Source organism: Trichogramma pretiosum, unplaced genomic scaffold (genome assembly GCF_000599845.2).
Source record: "Trichogramma pretiosum strain Unisexual culture from Peru unplaced genomic scaffold, Tpre_2.0 scaffold44, whole genome shotgun sequence".
NCBI lineage: Eukaryota > Metazoa > Arthropoda > Insecta > Hymenoptera > Trichogrammatidae > Trichogramma > Trichogramma pretiosum.
The window spans coordinates 955,019-972,716 of record NW_019641632.1 but is presented as its reverse complement, the minus strand read 5'-3'; the positions used below and the strand labels follow the sequence as shown (position 1 = coordinate 972,716).

The 17,698-nt window shown below is 41.9% G+C and overlaps 1 protein-coding gene across 2 annotated transcripts in view; it reads right to left on the bottom strand.

Annotated features, from left to right (window-relative positions):
* LOC106660164 (dendritic arbor reduction protein 1-like) overlaps positions 1-17,698 on the bottom strand; it is a 299,915-nt gene that overhangs the window by 124,382 nt on the left and 157,835 nt on the right. For both annotated transcript variants that reach the window (XM_023459314.1, XM_014383026.2), the window contains exon 4: positions 1,809-2,061. In XM_023459314.1, coding sequence (XP_023315082.1) covers positions 1,809-2,061 — 253 coding nt within the window. The remainder of the gene's footprint in view (positions 1-1,808; positions 2,062-17,698) is intronic.

Below are 17,698 nucleotides of genomic sequence, written 5' to 3'. Positions count from 1 at the left end.
ATATACTATAGGTTCGATGTATATTTTATTATATCGCGATAGGAAAAAACTCAGCTCTCGCGCACGGGACAATCAGTCGCAAAGAGCGTAAGAAAATATATTATGCGTTCATCCCCAAATGGAGCAAGTTCGCCATTGAACGCACTCTACGTACTCGACTTCTCGTGCGCACCTATTCACTTGGCAAATATGCAAATGCCATAAGGATCCGAGTAGAGTCCGCGAGATTCGCTCTCTCTCTCTCTCACTCTCTACAATGAAACGAAAAAGTAAAGAAACGTCGCTAACTCGCCGTACGACCATAAATTTTGCATTCTTATAATCGTCCATTCAGGTCTATCGCGAACGCGCGTGCGGTTATATTATACGCGCGCGGCATTTCAGCTATACGGCAATTAGCTCACAATAAAGTATATAAACCCGGCAATTCAGCTATTAGTATTGAGTGTATAAACGATGAATTGCCAAAGAAAGTGACTTTTTTTACTTCCTCTACACCAACTATATCTTTCTTCTAGCGAAGATCGAATCGCAATGAACGAGCTGCGCGCTGCAGCTGTTCGACGATCGAAAATAAATTTATCACTCTCCTCGCGCGCGACGTATCGCTCGTACACATATATACGACAACATGACAATTGGCTAATCGCAATGGCGAGGTGCGCGTTCGGTCAGCCTAGCGCATTACGCGGCATTCCAATGAGGAAAGAAATCCCAATACCATCGACAGTAAAAACAAGGTGTCGCTCGAGCGCGTGAAAGCTCAACTTTCCGGTTGATCGAACGCTCGCCCATACGTATCGAAGATTTGCAACGAGTCCACGCGTGCTATGCCATATCGTCGTGGTGCGATTGTATCGCGCCACGCGCTTGAGCTTCCTTGTGGTGCATTTCGGTAAGCGCGAGCTGCCAATATAGTAAGCAGCCACAAGCGCAATTGCATCATGTAAACGACGCGCCTAAATAAGATAGAAAACGACCGGGCGATTCTCCGAAGGCGGCACACGGTCGCACATGTGCGTACGGCCTGGTATATATACGGATTAGCATTCAGAACTTCTTGGCCGCAGTGTTTAATTTTTTTTCTCTCTCTCTTTATCTCTCTCTTTCTCTGTTTTTGATTCTTTCTTTATTCATCAAGTCTACTTATGGGCGAGCGAGTTTAAAACTTGTCAATTATCTACCAGACGACAAAAAACAAAGTTGATTTTTCCGTGAAGTACGATAAAATTTTTAAAAAGTAATATCGCGAGAGAGGATAATTGATAATTTTCATTGTAAACTTTTCATATTTACGAAAGGGTGTTTTATGTAAAATGAGATAAAATTAGTGTTGCAATTAAAAAGCATAAATTGTTTTCAAAATTTTGACGTTGAATTTAATCTTTACTACACATTAGAATTTGTTTGTAAACAAACCACATGATTGTATAGATAAATAAAGGATTTGAGGGGAAATATATTTTGATGTTTGTAGTTACCGCTAGGGGGCTATATGATACGAAAGTCACAATCTCACAAGAGAAATATATTTTCTTCGTTCATAACTAGCCTTATTTTTCTTTAAAATTAATTTCTTCGTTCATAACTAGCCTTATTTCTCTTTAAAATTAATTTTTCTTTAAAATTTTAAGGTACGTAAGATTTGAAGAATTACTTTTCACAACTTCTTTCAACTATCGTGGAAATTTCAATCCACACTTTAAATAATCGAATTTTTTATTACGAGATAACTATAATCAATTCGAGACATCTCGCATCGAAACCATCAATTATTATGATTATTATTATTCGAGGCTTCACAGTACCTGTAGAGACGCAGATAGACGGCGGCGTGATGGTCTGCGTGGGTGTCGGCGGCGTCCTCCTCGAAGATGCACTTGTCGTCGGCGTGGGCGCCGCGGCCGACAGCGACAGGGGCGACGTCGACGGTTTGCGGCAATTAGCCGACGAGGCGGCCGCGGCTATGAGCGCCGCTGGACTGTAGCGAGGCACCTGCAGCACGACCGGCGTCTTCACTGACAGGTCCACTGGCTCCAGTTGGACCGGCGGACCAGCCGCCTGCAAGCACACAGAAAACAAAGACAACGTGAGAAAAGGGCAGCAAGGAAAATCGTTCGGTATTGAAATTATAGCTTTGAAAAATCATACGATTACTTTGAAAATTTTCATAATTCGAGCGATAAATCAAGTCGGTGCGACGAGGATCGCCGAGCGAAATCTCGCCCGAAAGAAAGAGCATCGCGCGCAGTGTCGTATTACGTAAAAGCTCCGACTATAAACTAAATCGTCAGGCATAATATATGCCGCACGGGCATCAGGAGCAGCAGAAGCAGCTCGTACACAAGAGAGTAAATATTCCCTCAACGCTGCAGTGGCGGCGGTGGCGGCGCACAGTTATATACTAATAGCTTAACGCTCGATAGAGCTAATAGCCTCGGGCACACACAAGAGAGTACGACTCTCGAGTACATTACACATGCAAAGCACACCGATCGATATTTCATCGATGTTATTCTCTCTGCTCGGGCGCGCGCGAAGCTTTTCTCTCTCTCTCTCTCTTTTCTTTCTCTTCCTCTTTCTCTCTGCATTATTGATTATTGTTCAATCGTCTGCGCACGGCAAGTATACCAGGGGCCTCTCTGCATATAATACTTTTTGCTCTCATTAACGATAATAGTGCGCTAGATTTCGATACCGATGATTGTCTGTTTGTTTTACCCAAGAGGTGCAAGATAAATCGCATCTCTCGTTTTATATATGCTTATTTATATATTCGCCGAGGTAAAGGTGCTGCTGCTGCCGTTACAGCGGACGATTTATCAAACGAGAAAACGTGACGATATTTTTGCGCGCGCGCGTGCAAAAAGTATCTATTCACTTACGTAAAAACGAATTTATCTCCAAAGTGATATTTTAGCGCGTGCAGCGCGCGGCGCACTCGACGCGCGCGGCCAGAAATTCCAGAAGATTTGCCACATGCGTTAGCGATTTCCCCTCTCCCCCTCGCGTAAACATACTTTATAATGCACAAGTGTATACGTATCAAATACGTTATACGCACGCGTTCGATAGATATATGCTCGCATGCAATTATACGCGGATCCGCCGCGCGCGGGGCAGATAGATACGCGCTCGCATACGTATATACAGCGAGAAGGAGGTCAATGTCCCCCCAACAAATCTTGGCACCTATATCGCGCGCCCATGTATACGAGTATATTTATACACACGGCGCGTATAAATACACCTATTAAAGGCTCCCACAGGTATAAAACGTCTCCAAAACCTAATTCTATACAAATAACAAGATGCGATCGGCGCGTCGTACATCAAGCCACTCGCGCGCCGATCTGTGTACGTAATACGCATCTGCCTTCGGAAATCAGGCAATAAAACCTTACTCTCTCTCGTTTTCTAGCCTATAATCGAGAGGCTACTTTTATAAATATAAATACACTCTCGAGCTGCTCGACGCGGACACAATCGCCCAATAAACGAGCTTCCTCTCTTTCCCGATATTTGTGCGCTAGAACAAGGAGAGAAGAGGAGCTCCTTCGGCTCACGCTCACGCAGTACGCGCGGACAATAATAATAATACCGATGCTAACAATGGTCATGACAGAGATAATAATAATGATAATAATGATAATGGCAGGGGATTTCCTCGCGGGTGAGACCGTATACGTATGGTCGCGACGAGAGCTCCATGAGAGAGAGAGAGAGATAGTCGTCGTCGTAGTTGTTGCCACCGAACGCCACACACACACACACACCGTTAAGTACGCGTGTTTCGCCAGATAAAATATAAAAGACACTTATATTTTCCGGTATATAAGGTGCGATACGCGCTGCGCCAGCCCAGTGGACGATTGTTCGGTCCGATCTCCGGCGAGGCAGTGTGTATGTACGCAGCCGAGACGAGAAACGTACATTATATATTATAAAGCGTAAAATCGATGCTCGCGCAAGCACATGTGCAGTGTGCGCATGTGGGAAAGGCTCCGCGGTGTATAACGAATTACGCGCGCCTCTATGCATGCGATGTTGGCGACTGCGCTACTCTATCCTAGGGTATATAAAACTTCTGCTCGGGCATTTATTTTGATTTGCATACGTGTATGCGTGTACGGTATGAACAACGGGCACGGGTGGGTGGATGGCGATGATGAGCGTTATATGCACCTCTCCGGGAAGTGCTGATACACACCGCGCGAGTTTCGAGCATTATATGCATCGTGCGCCAGACAAAGGAGTGTTCCAGTCGGATTTTGAACTTCTTGACTCACGCGTGTATCGTCGCACTTAAAAAGATTCCGAGATTATTTTTTTCGTCTCCTCGTTCGAGAACCCTTCGAAACGTTGGCGCGGACGCTTTATTTTTGCTTCGCGCGAAACACTTGTAAAAAGTTATGAGTAAAGCGCTATATATACTATGTATGTAGGTTATTGTACGGTACCGGTGTGGGCACGGAGGGCTGTGGATCGTTTCAAAGCATGCAAAGCTCGAAAAAAATGCAATCGAGCATATAATAATACAATCCACGCCTGTGCATCATCATCATCATCATCATCATTACGATCATCATTATAATCATCATTGGATGAGAAGCTGTACCGACCCTCGTATGTGGCAATAACGCAAAAGGAACCGATCAATTAAAAGTAAGCTTTGAGCAACGAAAACAAAAGGAGATGCGACTAAAGGTTTTTTCTCCTTCTTTCGCTCTGTTACTCAGGCTGCTGCTGCTGCTGCTGCTGCAACTCTCGCTTTACCCAATAAAAGATCAAAGGAGCACTGCCTATATAACGGTACGTAGCACTACCGAGAGAGCTCGCGAGCGTCAAAAGAACCGAAGCGCACACAGCTTGCCTGCGTCATTGTTTGCCTTTTTTTTATCATAATGATGTTGTACAGAGTCATATAATAAAAGGATTGAGCTGTTGTGCGAGCTGAGAGCTGGGCCGCCGCTGCCGCAGCCACCGCCACCCGCCTCCTCGCGATATTATAATTCTCGATCGTGGACCGGCAGTGTGCAGTGCCGCGTTCGATACGATTTAATTAGGGCAGATTTTGATTACTTATATAGAATTTATGCCTGTACGCGCGTGGCATGTACGAGCGGAATTCGCAAAGACGATTGAGTTTCGAGAGCGCAGCAGCAGCAGCAGCAGCAGCAGCAGCAGCCACGCAATATCAGCTCGAGCGAGAGAATGTGCATGTATGAAAAAAAGCGTAACGATCAATTAGCAGATTGATGAGTGTCCCGCGCATTATTTATTATGGGCATTACCCGCACCAGCCACGCGTACCAGCAACGGCAGCGCAAGCGCACACACGATCACACATGCTTCAGCGTAAGCTCGGAGTAATTTTTTTCTAAAGATTTATTAGTTTCGCACGCGAGATTCTCACTCAAGATTTATGTCGATTCACTGGGTCTGGTGTATGCGATCGCTATTTGTGATGAATTCGACGACACTCGACGAGTCGATCTCTTAGCTGTGTAGAAACAAAATAATCAAATTTATCGGAAACATTCATTTGCAATGTCGCTCATTTGTAAACAAACCACATGATCGTGTACACGAATCAAAGATCAGAGGGAAAATATATTTTGATTCATAACAATTACCACTACGTGGCTCTATTGTAATTTTGGCATTTTCGCGAAAGAGAAGTATACTTTTCTCGTTTATAATTATATTTCTATAAGCACTTCATTCTGGTAATATAGTAGACTTTACAAAGGCTTTGGTTCAGTCTCCTATTTTACCCTCTAAATTAATGAAAAAAAACTACACTGATTTCTAAGAAACGTTGACATTAACCACGTTAATGAGACTACATAATTGTAATACCAATATAAGTACTGAATGTTCAAACTCAACCCAATATCGAAGTCAGAGTGAAAATGAAAAATTCATTATAGTATTTTTACAATAATATTCAGAGAAAAATGTATAAAAAATTTTTCTATTTTACAAAATTCAGAGCTCTGAAAATATTTAATTCACTGTAAGGTATGTATGATCGTTACTTGTCACGACTTTCGACACTCGATGTGTCGATCGCTGAATGATCTTGTAAACACGCATAAGTTTTGTACGTAATATGCAAACACGGTATTAATAATTGAGCTCGCGCACGAAAATGGACGGCTAAATAGCTCGCGAGAACTGCAGATTGTACGCGAGCGATGCATCATTCGTCACAACTCGAGAACCGCGAGCTCTCCTAATGGTTCATATAACGCAACAACTTTTATTGAATATTTCGAAAATCGAGTGGTCACGTATATATACATTATGTGGCAGGCTCGTTTCTGTACGTGCGGGCTTATCAGACGGTGCCGTTACGACAACCTCGAATGCATCGGAGTCATAAGCGGCGTGGAGAGTAATTTTTTCAGTAATACCCGGGGCTATTAATATGCTTTTAAAGTTGTAATAATTTAATTATGCGCAGATATGACTGTTTTTTTATTAAAGAGAACCCGATCATAACAGTAAATCATCGGAGCCATTTACGTTTGGCAATTATGACAATCTTTAAGTACATGTGTGTAGAAATATATGTATACGAGGAGTTTCTGAAAAGAAAAAATAAAACTGAGATATTTTTCTGAACATTTACGATGGTTATAATATCATTCGATTATCATCAAATTTAATTGAAGAAAAAAGCATATGTGTCACGTCAGACGATGATAAAATAGCTCGGACAGCTCGTCGCCTATGTGCATACGTGTTTGTGCATGTTTGTGTTTTGTATATATAACTGCGAATGCACCAGAGTGGCGCGTTATACATATTGCGCGAATGAAAGCCTCGGCGCGGTACAATGTATATATCCAGCAACGAGTCCAGAGAGGATGTGCTCGAGTATAAGACACATTCAAAAGATCTGCTGGCAGGCACGCCTCGTGACGTCAACTCAGCCCCGTACAAAAGATATTCTGCAATTATGTGCAGATATATATACAGCACGTGGCGTATGTACGTTTATGAGTGCACTCGGGCTTTTTCTATGGACGGTTTGATTTATAGATTATATAAAAGACTGGTTGATCGTCTTTTACAATTTTTTTATTTTTATTTTTATTTTCGTTATTTTAAATAATCGTAACTCTAAGTGCTAAGAAAATCTTACGAGTAACTCACGCCTGCGCCATACAACGTGCTTTCGTACTTACACAATTTTTTTTTAATCGCCCGCTTAATCTGAAAGAATCAGTCTGAGATGTTAAGCACCCGCAATTCGAGAGTATTAGACTACTACCTCGCAGAAATGCAGCGCAATCGACAGCTGCCCCCATCAATGTGTAAGTATAAATGTAAGTGTGTGTATGTATGTGTGTGTGTGTGTGTGGAAAAAGAAATAGTTTAGTTCGCGATATCGTTTCGCTTTATGTACATGGATATATACATTCGCTCACCGCGCACGTGACGTAAGGATTTAATCCAAACTTTACTGCACACAATCAATAAGTTCATTTAATAGTTATCGTTTCGAGATTCGGCTTTTACAACCTACGTAGAGAGATTATCGATTTATCAATGTCGAGACTGCCGAGCAAGTTTTATGTGTACATTTAAATTTGACGAAAATCGCGAAATTTTTTCTTTTTCGTTAGTCCCAATTTACGTTTATTGGCTAAATCCTTGAGAGATAAATGCGTTTAATCCAGTTCTTTGCTTATAACAGAAACGAGTATTCAGAAAAATTGGCAGAAATTACCCTGGCGTTTTCCAAGTATAAATGTCGGTTGAGAAAAGCATAAATAATAAAATAAATAATGCATAATAATCGCGAGTGAATTTTTTTCATGCAACAAGCTGCACATACAGCGAGTGTATACGCGATTATTCGCTGCGCCGCGAGCTTCATGAGGCAAAATGACTATTTGCGCGAAACAAGTTTGAGCGCACTGCGTCATATTATAAACAGGCATGTGAAAAAAAAGTGTACGAGTGAACACTCCACGCCTTCCGCTATAGATCAATGCCTTCGATGTTCCACGAAAATTTACTTGTGCACACCCGATGAATGACTTTTACTTCAGACTCGCGCGAAGTTCTCAATTTCTGGTAATTAAAATGGTAAAAGAAGTTTATGTCATACACATTATTTATTTGAAAAGTTCTTTCATGCTATCACGTATGTAAATTTCCACCACGAATTTAAAACATGTGAATTTATCGAGAATAACACAATGATAAAAATCCTTTTTACAACTGAGTGCAAGTTCCCTAATTTTTTAAGCGTCAAAAACGAATTGTCGTAGCCTGAGAAACAGTTCGCACATTTTAAACACTCCACTCGTATACTTCATTTTCATGCATAACTCTGTCAGGTTTCGATTACCAACAGACTATTTTTGTTTTTCTTTACCTAAGTTATAAGTTAAAACTTTCACTTTCAAAAATAGTTTTACGCTTTTTTACGTGATTATTTAAAAAAATGATAGACAGTTTACTAAATGGCTATTTTAAATTAATTTTCTTGTTCATTTATATCGTATCATTTGTTTTTATCTTTCTTTAAAATAAATATAGGGTAGTCAGACCAATCAATGACCGGATACCAGTGAATGACCATTTTAGAAAATATCATATGAAAAACAATTAAAAATATATTTGTATGGACGTAGTTCAATTCTTTAGTGAACGATGCATCTTGAAAAACGATAATTATTGCACATCCAAAAGTGGTCATTTACTGGTCAAAAGCGGTCAATCACTGGTATAAGTACCCTAGATTGTCAAGTTTATTGCCTGAAATCATATCTTTTGAATAAGATTAGAATTTTTGAACACAAGTCGATCCCTTAGCTATATAGAAACAAAATAATCAAAATAACCCATTTGTAAACAAACCATATGATCGTATACATGAATGAAAAAGCAGAAGAAAAATATATTTTAATTCATAACAATTACCACTACGAGGCTCTATCGTACTGAAGTATTATTCGCGTAAGAGAAAAATAGTTTCTTCGTTCATAATTACCATCCAATTCACACTTCCTTTAGATTGCTAATAGACTTTACAAAGTTTATCTTGTAAAAGCTTAGAAAGCAATCAGATAAATTTATAAAATAAAAATAATTACACTGGTTTCTAAGAAACGATGACATTATCACATCATCGGTTCTAAATCGGTGTTAAGAGATTTCGACGAAAATGGATTTAGCAATTTGTTGATAATTTTTAAGTCAAAGGTTTGATGCGAAATTTGAAATCATTCAAACCAATTTAACATAGATTTATATACGAATGACCAATAAGTGTTTCTAAAAACTCGAAGATGTGAGAAAAATCATTCAGTCAAATATCTTGACTTTTTTTTTAGTATAACAAATTTATTCGTTTCCTTCACCTTTCTTTACAATCTTTTCAATGTACTTATGGTGGTGACAAATGCAAATCCGTTGGGTGGGTAAAATTTATGACCAAATCATTTTTCAGGCTCTACGCTTATAAAACACCGACGAGTCTCGGCTGTACCCTTGCTCAGCCGGTCCGGCTAAGTATGATGTAACTGACCACGAAATTAATGGAAAAGATTGTTTTTTGCAAACATCACTTTACATTATAATTCATGTAAGAGGCGATTGATCGGCTGCACTTCTTGAACACCTAATTTCGGTGTGCGCTGGGGACGAACGAGAAAGTGCGTGGCCCAATATTTTATCACCGAGAGAATCGAATTTTTCGAGCTCATTACATAGGCTGGGTGTGTTCGATCGAGGCAATACTTTTTTTTCTGTATACGCGAGAAAAAAACACTCAATTATTACTGCTGCGACAGACTTTTTACAGCAACGACGAGATGAAGAATATTTATCTTCAGCTCCCACAACGAGAGATTTGGCTGATTGAGATGTTAATGCTGAGACTTTGTATTTTAATTGCGCGCACAGGAGCAAGAACGAGGCGAAGCGCGTAAATCTTTATATAATTTTCAAAATATCGATTACGCTGTGCGTTATTGCCGTGAAATTGGCGCATCCAATAACAGAGACAGATATGCGGTGTGTAATTTAAAAAGTTGATTGCACACGTCGTGGATCGTACGCGAGGAACTTTAAATTTTTAAAAAATTAAAATTTAACCCCTCGTAGATACATCGATCCAATATGAATACAAAAAAAAATAACTGCATCTCTCGGGCATGCCAAGGTCGTAATGTACGAACAGCACGAGTAAAATTGTCAACACTCTAATCTTCAGAATCTCCCTCGGATCGATGCAAAACAAGTCCGCGATCTCTCTCTTTCTCTCTCTCTCTCTCTTTCTTGGTCCAGTTGTGCGTAAAAGTCGACGAACTCCATACATAAGAACCTCGCATAGAAAATTTATTTATTTTTCGTAGTATAAGTGCGCTGCACACATCGTATAACGCCGTACGATCGTCGCAACGGCGCGGCAGCAGATACCGATTGGCATGTATGTGTGTATGCAATATGTGCGCGCGTTTGCGTGTGCATGTGTGTAAGTGCGTAATAAGAAACGTACGAGCTGCGTTCGTCTCTCGCGTCGCAGAGCGTCTTCGCATAGTCCATCAGTCGCAAAGCAAATTCCATTCCGAGTATGCATTGCGTCGGGCGCGCGCACATACATCTATAAGCGAACAAATGAGGCGCGCATCGTTCTTAAGGCATGTCTCGCTCGCTCACTCTGTATGTATGTGCCTGCTGCTGCTGCTGCTGCTCTCTCATTCTCTGCTGTTGAAGGCAAAACAAATGGCGAACAATGACCACGAGGACGACATTCAAACGTCAGGTCGATATTCCGCGTGTGCCCGCGCGTATTGGTGTATAACCATCGTACATTACATACGCACTCGGTCTCTCCGAGTCGGATCGCGGAGCGCAGTTACTGAAAGGCGCACAACGCACGGCTGACTTTTAACGATGTGCCCCACGAATAAACAAGCTTTTCCCCGCATAGGTGCATATAATGCGTGTTGATACCTATATATACATGAGAGCGCGATACATCGGTATTATATGTATACCAGATATAGCTTCTGGTCCGAGGGCGGGAGGAGAGATGGACCGCGCGACGAGGTAATGATAGATAATCCAAAAGATAAGGGCTTGTACTTTGTATATCGAAGATATAACGTTTGCTCTGTATCCGCACGAAGACAAGTGCTGCTGGTTGCCAGCGGTGGCGCAGCGAGGCGAGCTTTTTGCCGCTATTCTATATATTGAGGGCTATTCTTACGACACGTGCCTCTCTACTATGTGTGCGTGGCGATCAGAGGCAGCCACGCGAGGTGACTCATTAGGAATTGTATGCTAAAACGTGTTTACAGCTTGACACTACTTGACTATTTATATACATATGTGGCATAGCGCATACGAGAGAGCCATGTTCAGTGTTTGCATCCGATTTTCTCTTACTCTGCATTCGCTTGAATTATTTATAGCATCTTCGCCGATCGTCAATGAGTAGAATAAAGAATGAGCTTTCGTGATCTATGCACAAAATTAGTTCGGGCGCGCGTAACGATTGATCGCGATTGTTTCGATTCGAGAGTCTAATGCGTATCGGTCATCAAAGTACATGAATGTTACATTACCCCCTTTTCCAATCGACAAATCGACAGTTTGAGTCCGCGGTGCTATAGCTAATGACTGAAAAATAAAAACAAAAAGTCTCGAGGCACACACGCTGACAATAAAGATGAGCACGATCCTGCGAACACAAAGCGTCGTATGCTCGTCGGCGTCTTGAAAATATTGACATCCGAGGAAAAATAATTGCGTTGTCGTCGCTGCCGCTCGTGACGCGTGCACGATTTACACGCGAGTTGTCACTGCACAATCGCAAGAGCCGATAAGTTTTCGCATTAGAAATGCATACGTATACGTCGCGCACGCGGAAAAAAAATCACTCTCGCCCGCGAACTTGTCTCCCTTTATCGGAGCGATCCAGTCGGAGACCGTTGGAGTCGCCTCGCATACGTAACGAAACGGAAGAGCAGCTCGTGTGCACGTCGAGCGAGGAAAAAGTGTAAATATGAGCTGCTGCGCCCGCTGCGGAGCGCGCAAAGTGAAAAGGCGCTTTTCGTCGAAAAATAAGACGTGATCTTGTTTTTTGCGTCCGCTCGATCGGGCGCGCGAGCAGCATACACGCGTATAGGTATACATATAGGCGCGTACATACGTATACAGCTCCGCGCGCTCGCGTTGTATCTCTTGTTTTACACCAGACACCGGGTTTTTCTCGCGAAAAATGCACCGCGCCGATCTTGTACTCATAGTATATACGTATGTATATAACTTGCTCAGCCGAGCGACCGCAGAGACTCCAAGACGACGACGACGACGACACACCCGTGCGCCCGATCATGCACACCTCTTTTAATACACCCGTGTCATACTTGTACCGAGCACATGCACATGACGACGTAATGTGCCGAAGCGTTTCGCGCGCCTGGAAATTCGCGGAATCGTTCTTGCTATATATTCATCAGAGGCAGAGAGAGAGAGAGAGATTCGCATCATGCAAATGGCATTGACAAACGGCGATGATCGACTTTTACTTTTTTTTTCATCGAGTAAATGCAAAAATCGTCGTTGCAACGATGATTTTTTTGTTGCGTTCTGTATAGAGCCGCTAACAAAGTTGTCACGGGGCACGAATAATAGAGATGAGCATGATTCGTGTAATCAGTTCAAATTGGTTGGCTCTAGTGTACTCTTTCTCTCTCTTCATTCTCTCTTTTCTCTCTTTCGTCATAAAGCTCTCTCGGTACTCGACTCGGACCGACAAAAGGAGCGCAATCAAGATAGATGAGAAAAAAAATAAAGAGAGAGAGAGAAAGAAGGTAACGAAGAAGAAGAAGAGGAGGAGGAAGAAGCAACAGCAAGTCGACTGCAGTGCAGTGTCTTGTATCGGTTAAGCGCAGGAGAACGAAGAAGAAAAAGAAGAAGAAGCAGGCAGCGGCGCAAAAGAAACGATAATGCCCGATTAAAGAGAGCAATGAGTCGTGCCGCGCGCACAGAAAAAAGGCCTCCTCTGTAACGTATCACTGCCGAGCGTGATGAGAGGCCATCAAACGATTTAATAACACAATATATATTGACAGCAACAGCAGCAGAAGCAGCAGCAGTGTACCCGCGTCAGGAGTGAAAAAAAATTCAATTGTCCTTATAACGATATATATTAAATTGCTGCGCGGTGATGTATATAATACTAAAAGCTCATTGTTCCAGACGAGCTCGAGGAGTAAATTCGTTTTTCGAAAGCTCGGGTATACGCTTCGAGTTTTACAACTCGGCGCAATAAAAGAAAAGCTCGAGTCCACTACGCGCTATATTAGTAGTAAGTGCGAGTAATTCGCATTTTGCTCAATCATAATTACGCTCGTCGTCGTCGTCGTCGCGCGTACTGTATATAGTGTACAAAGACGGCGAATTAGCTGCTGGTCACCCGGAAGCTGCAATATCACAACGGTGCATCTCTCTTGCTCTTTCTCTCTCTCTCTCTCACGCGCCTCTCGTCGAGCAATCAAAACAACAAAACGCTGCGGAAGCTTGGCATTTGGCTGGGCGCGCGAACGCGGACAGGCTGTACTGCACATCGCGCGCGTGCAGCGGTGTACTATGCCGCGTGTATATATAGCAGTATCAGCAGCAGTAGCGATATAATACGTCGATCAATTATTACCCGGGTGTTTGCCGCCGACTAGAGAGCATCAGCAGCAGCGGCGCAGGAGGGGTCCTACACGTATAGCTGCCGATATATTGTGTGGCGAGGATACGCTATGATGCGCTGCTAAAGCTATATACAATATCAGCCACGATATACATATGGGGCAAATTTCCTGAAGTGTCCTAGCGCTCTGTCGCACGGCATTTTTTGGCCGAATCACTCAATTTCTAACTCGCTGTAAAAGTATCAAAACGCCCCTCAAAAAAATAACTAACTAATGATTTTGATAGGAAATTTCCTCAGCTTTCTGATGGTGAGGTCCGATTTTCCGGAATTTTCCATTTTCACCTCGGAAAATGCAAGTAAACATTCAAACTCGAATATCTCGAAAAACGCCACTTTTTTTGCGTTTTTTATTGTTTCAATCGAAAGATGAGGTCTTTTTACATCGGATATGGTAGTTTTCAGAGTGTATTTTTGATGAAAACTAAGGAAAATACGGGAGGTTTTAGTTAGCGCTCGGCCGCTCGACGCGATTTCCAGCCTTGCGCGGCTCGCTGTAACTTGTAACTCGCTCTTATGACATTGTGATTTGGCTGGAAAAATTATTAAACATATGGTTTCGATAGGAAATTTTCTCAGCTTTCTTATGGTGTATTTGGATTTTCCGATAATTTTCATTTTCACTAGAAAAAATGGACTTGAATGTCTATTTTCTACTTTTTCTAATGAAAATGAAAATTATCGGAAAATCCAAATACACCATAAGAAAGCTGAGAAAATTTCCTATCGAAACCATATGTTTAATAATTTTTCCAGCCAAATCACAATGTCATAAGAGCGAGTTACAAGTTACAGCGAGCCGCGCAAGGCTGGAAATCGCGTCGAGCGGCCGAGCGCTAACTAAAACCTCCCGTATTTTCCTTAGTTTTCATCAAAAATACACTCTGAAAACTACCATGTCCGATGTAAAAAGACCTCATCTTTCGATTGAAACAATAAAAAACGCAAAAAAAGTGGCGTTTTTCGAGATATTCGAGTTTGAATGTTTACTTGCATTTTCCGAGGTGAAAATGGAAAATTCCGGAAAATCGGACCTCACCATCAGAAAGCTGAGGAAATTTCCTATCAAAATCATTAGTTAGTTATTTTTTTGAGGGGCGTTTTGATACTTTTACAGCGAGTTAGAAATTGAGTGATTCGGCCAAAAAATGCCGTGCGGCAGAGCGCTAGGACACTTCAGGAAATTTGCCCCATATATATAACACCGATGCCAATTACGAACTCGACGCATGTGGCCTCGTCCTCGTTCGTATATGTGTACGTGCGCGCGATTATGTCGATGATCGCGGCTAGGCCCTGATAGTGCGATGCTGCAGTGCGCGATTCCGACGCAGCTCAATCGTACGTACACACACGTATTACACAAACACAGAGACTTTTCTTGACCTTCGAGTTTCTCGCGCCTCGCTCTGGTGAATTATAATCTTGTTGTTTGAGATGTTTTTTTCGATAATATTCTAATGCTCGAGAGATTTTGATTTTTCATCTTATTCTTCTTCTTTTCCATTGATTCAATGACATTACTCGACGATGCTATCGATTAGCGCAATGAGAAAAAACGACGCACTCGTAGCAAAAAAACAGAGAGAGAGAGAGAGAGAGAGAAAAAACTTTTGACTCAATTACGCCTTGATAATCTTTTAAGCAATTTGCTTGGAGAGTGCTGCGAAATGTACTCTACGTATGCGAACGCGCGCGCAGAAAACGTTCGAAGTAGCATTGCGAATTTCTACGTTCATTATCGCATTTTCACTGATTATACACTTGTTTCTCTCTTGCTTCTATATACGCGCGCTCCTCTTTCTCCCGCGAGCGAGAGAATAAAAAGAAGCGAGAGAGGACGGCAGCGGTGGCGTCGGCAGCGACGCGCGAGCTTGACATTCCAAACGGTATAATCGGCCCATAGAGTGCAGCTCTTGCTGTGTCTTGTATGTGTGTGTACGTTATACGCTCGACGTGCACCGCCTAATCGCGCGCAAAAGCGACAGTTAGGCGCTCTATTATTACGACGCGCAGACACGGCAAAAAGTTCATTATTAACATCTGTTTGTTTGTTCTTCTTGTGCTCCGTGCACAAGAGAGCTCGTTCGCGGGGCTTTATGTAACTGTTTCGATTCTTCTCGATTTTCAAGCTGTCGACGATACGATGACTCGTGCATTTTTGTTGTTGTATTTAATTCAAAAATTCATATTAGAGAAACCGAGTGTCATTATCTGTGACGAGTTCGTGCTATATGCTAAAATGACTTTAGCAAAATAAAAGAAAAACAAGCCATAAATCAATCGACTTTGGTCCCGCAGGCGCTACGGATTCATCATTATTAACCCACATAAAGTTTCGATCGGTAATAACTAAATGAATGCACCTAGTCACAGTTCAATTAAAATTTCAAATAATCTCGAACTCGAATTAGCTCGGGAGGAATGATTAAGCGCTCCAAGTTTGCATTCATATAATGCGCGCGCATACGCAAGTGGCTTCGAATAAGGTTTCGAAAGGACACACTAATCCGTAATATAAAGAACTCAACGTCATCGGCCGAGCGGACAATGCGAAAGTACGAGTTTTAATTTAATTTGCGCGCGCATACACTCACTCTGGATCGACGCTCGCTCGGCTCTGTGCGCGAGTTCGAAATTGACCACACGACTGCACGTAATTGCATAGAAATTACGGCTGATACTAGAGCGTGCGAGAGCCGCGGTGGCGATCGCAATGGGAAGCGTCAGCGCGAATAAGTCATTATCGTTTCGGATCTTTCAACGTTGCGGCGCAAGGAAGCGCTCGATCGAAGCGAAAGAGAAAAAAAGAAGTAGGGAAAAGCAAGTCGAAAATCGACGGAAGCGTGTGCTGTGTGCGATGCAAAATGCAGCCCGAGACCGATTACGAACACGTGTACGCGCGCAAGAACAAAAATATACCGGAACGTCGGAATTTCGATCTTTGCCCCGCGCGCGCGCATGCACACAATGAAACAGAAAACAGTACGTGCCAAGTTGAGATTTGTGTGTGCGCGCGTGCACCTTCGAGCGATCCCAACAATTAGAATCTCGACGGAGGAAAACTGCTCGTTAAGTAGCGATTTGAACAGGAGCACAAACGAGTTTATAGTGCGATTATCTTTTTTTTTATAGAGTACTCGGTAGAATTTGACATTGTCGAACAAACATTAAAAAGACATTTCCTGTCTAGACAAACTCTAGTGGATTTTTCATGACTTCACAGAAAAGTTGAGTATTTATAAGATGATCATTTTGGTCTAAAATTCTCGAATCTTTTAATGACTGACATATAGTAACACTGAGACGTATATAACCTAATTTTGTTTACTTTATGTATGGGTAGCGAGGAAGTCATCTAGCGACCGGTCGTAGTACTTTGTGTACTTATTGTACCACGCAAACTAGTACGATGAGATATGAGCTAAATTAATTATTCTTCTTTTGATAATTTTTTAGAGTGAATCGACTGAAAAAAGATACTTATATAGCTTGTTTTTAGAAATTCCACTATAAAAGTATGAGTAAACGGGACTGCATTTAAATGTTAGAAACATATTTTTCTCTTGCGCGTACAGGACTAGCGACCATCACTGTGAATCAAAATACTTTCCAAACAGTTTCCACTGCAACGTACAGTAGCTTTTTCTGCTATCAAATACATTTTAATATTCAAGTTCAACTAGATGTGATAATTCCCAAGCAAATTCATTTCAATCATATGTTGTTTTAAACAGAGAACTCGAACATGTTTGATTAATCATTGAAAGCATACGTTTAAAAAGACACTTTGTATTGTCTTTATAATAAAAAAATAAAAGAACAATAATAATAAAGCTGATGCAAAGTGAATCTGAGCAGGAGAAAAAAACTCGTACATCCGCAGAGCAATTTAATAAGAATCTCATCTACTCGTCAGTCAACGCCCAAACGATCGAGAGAAGTTCACACACACACGCACAT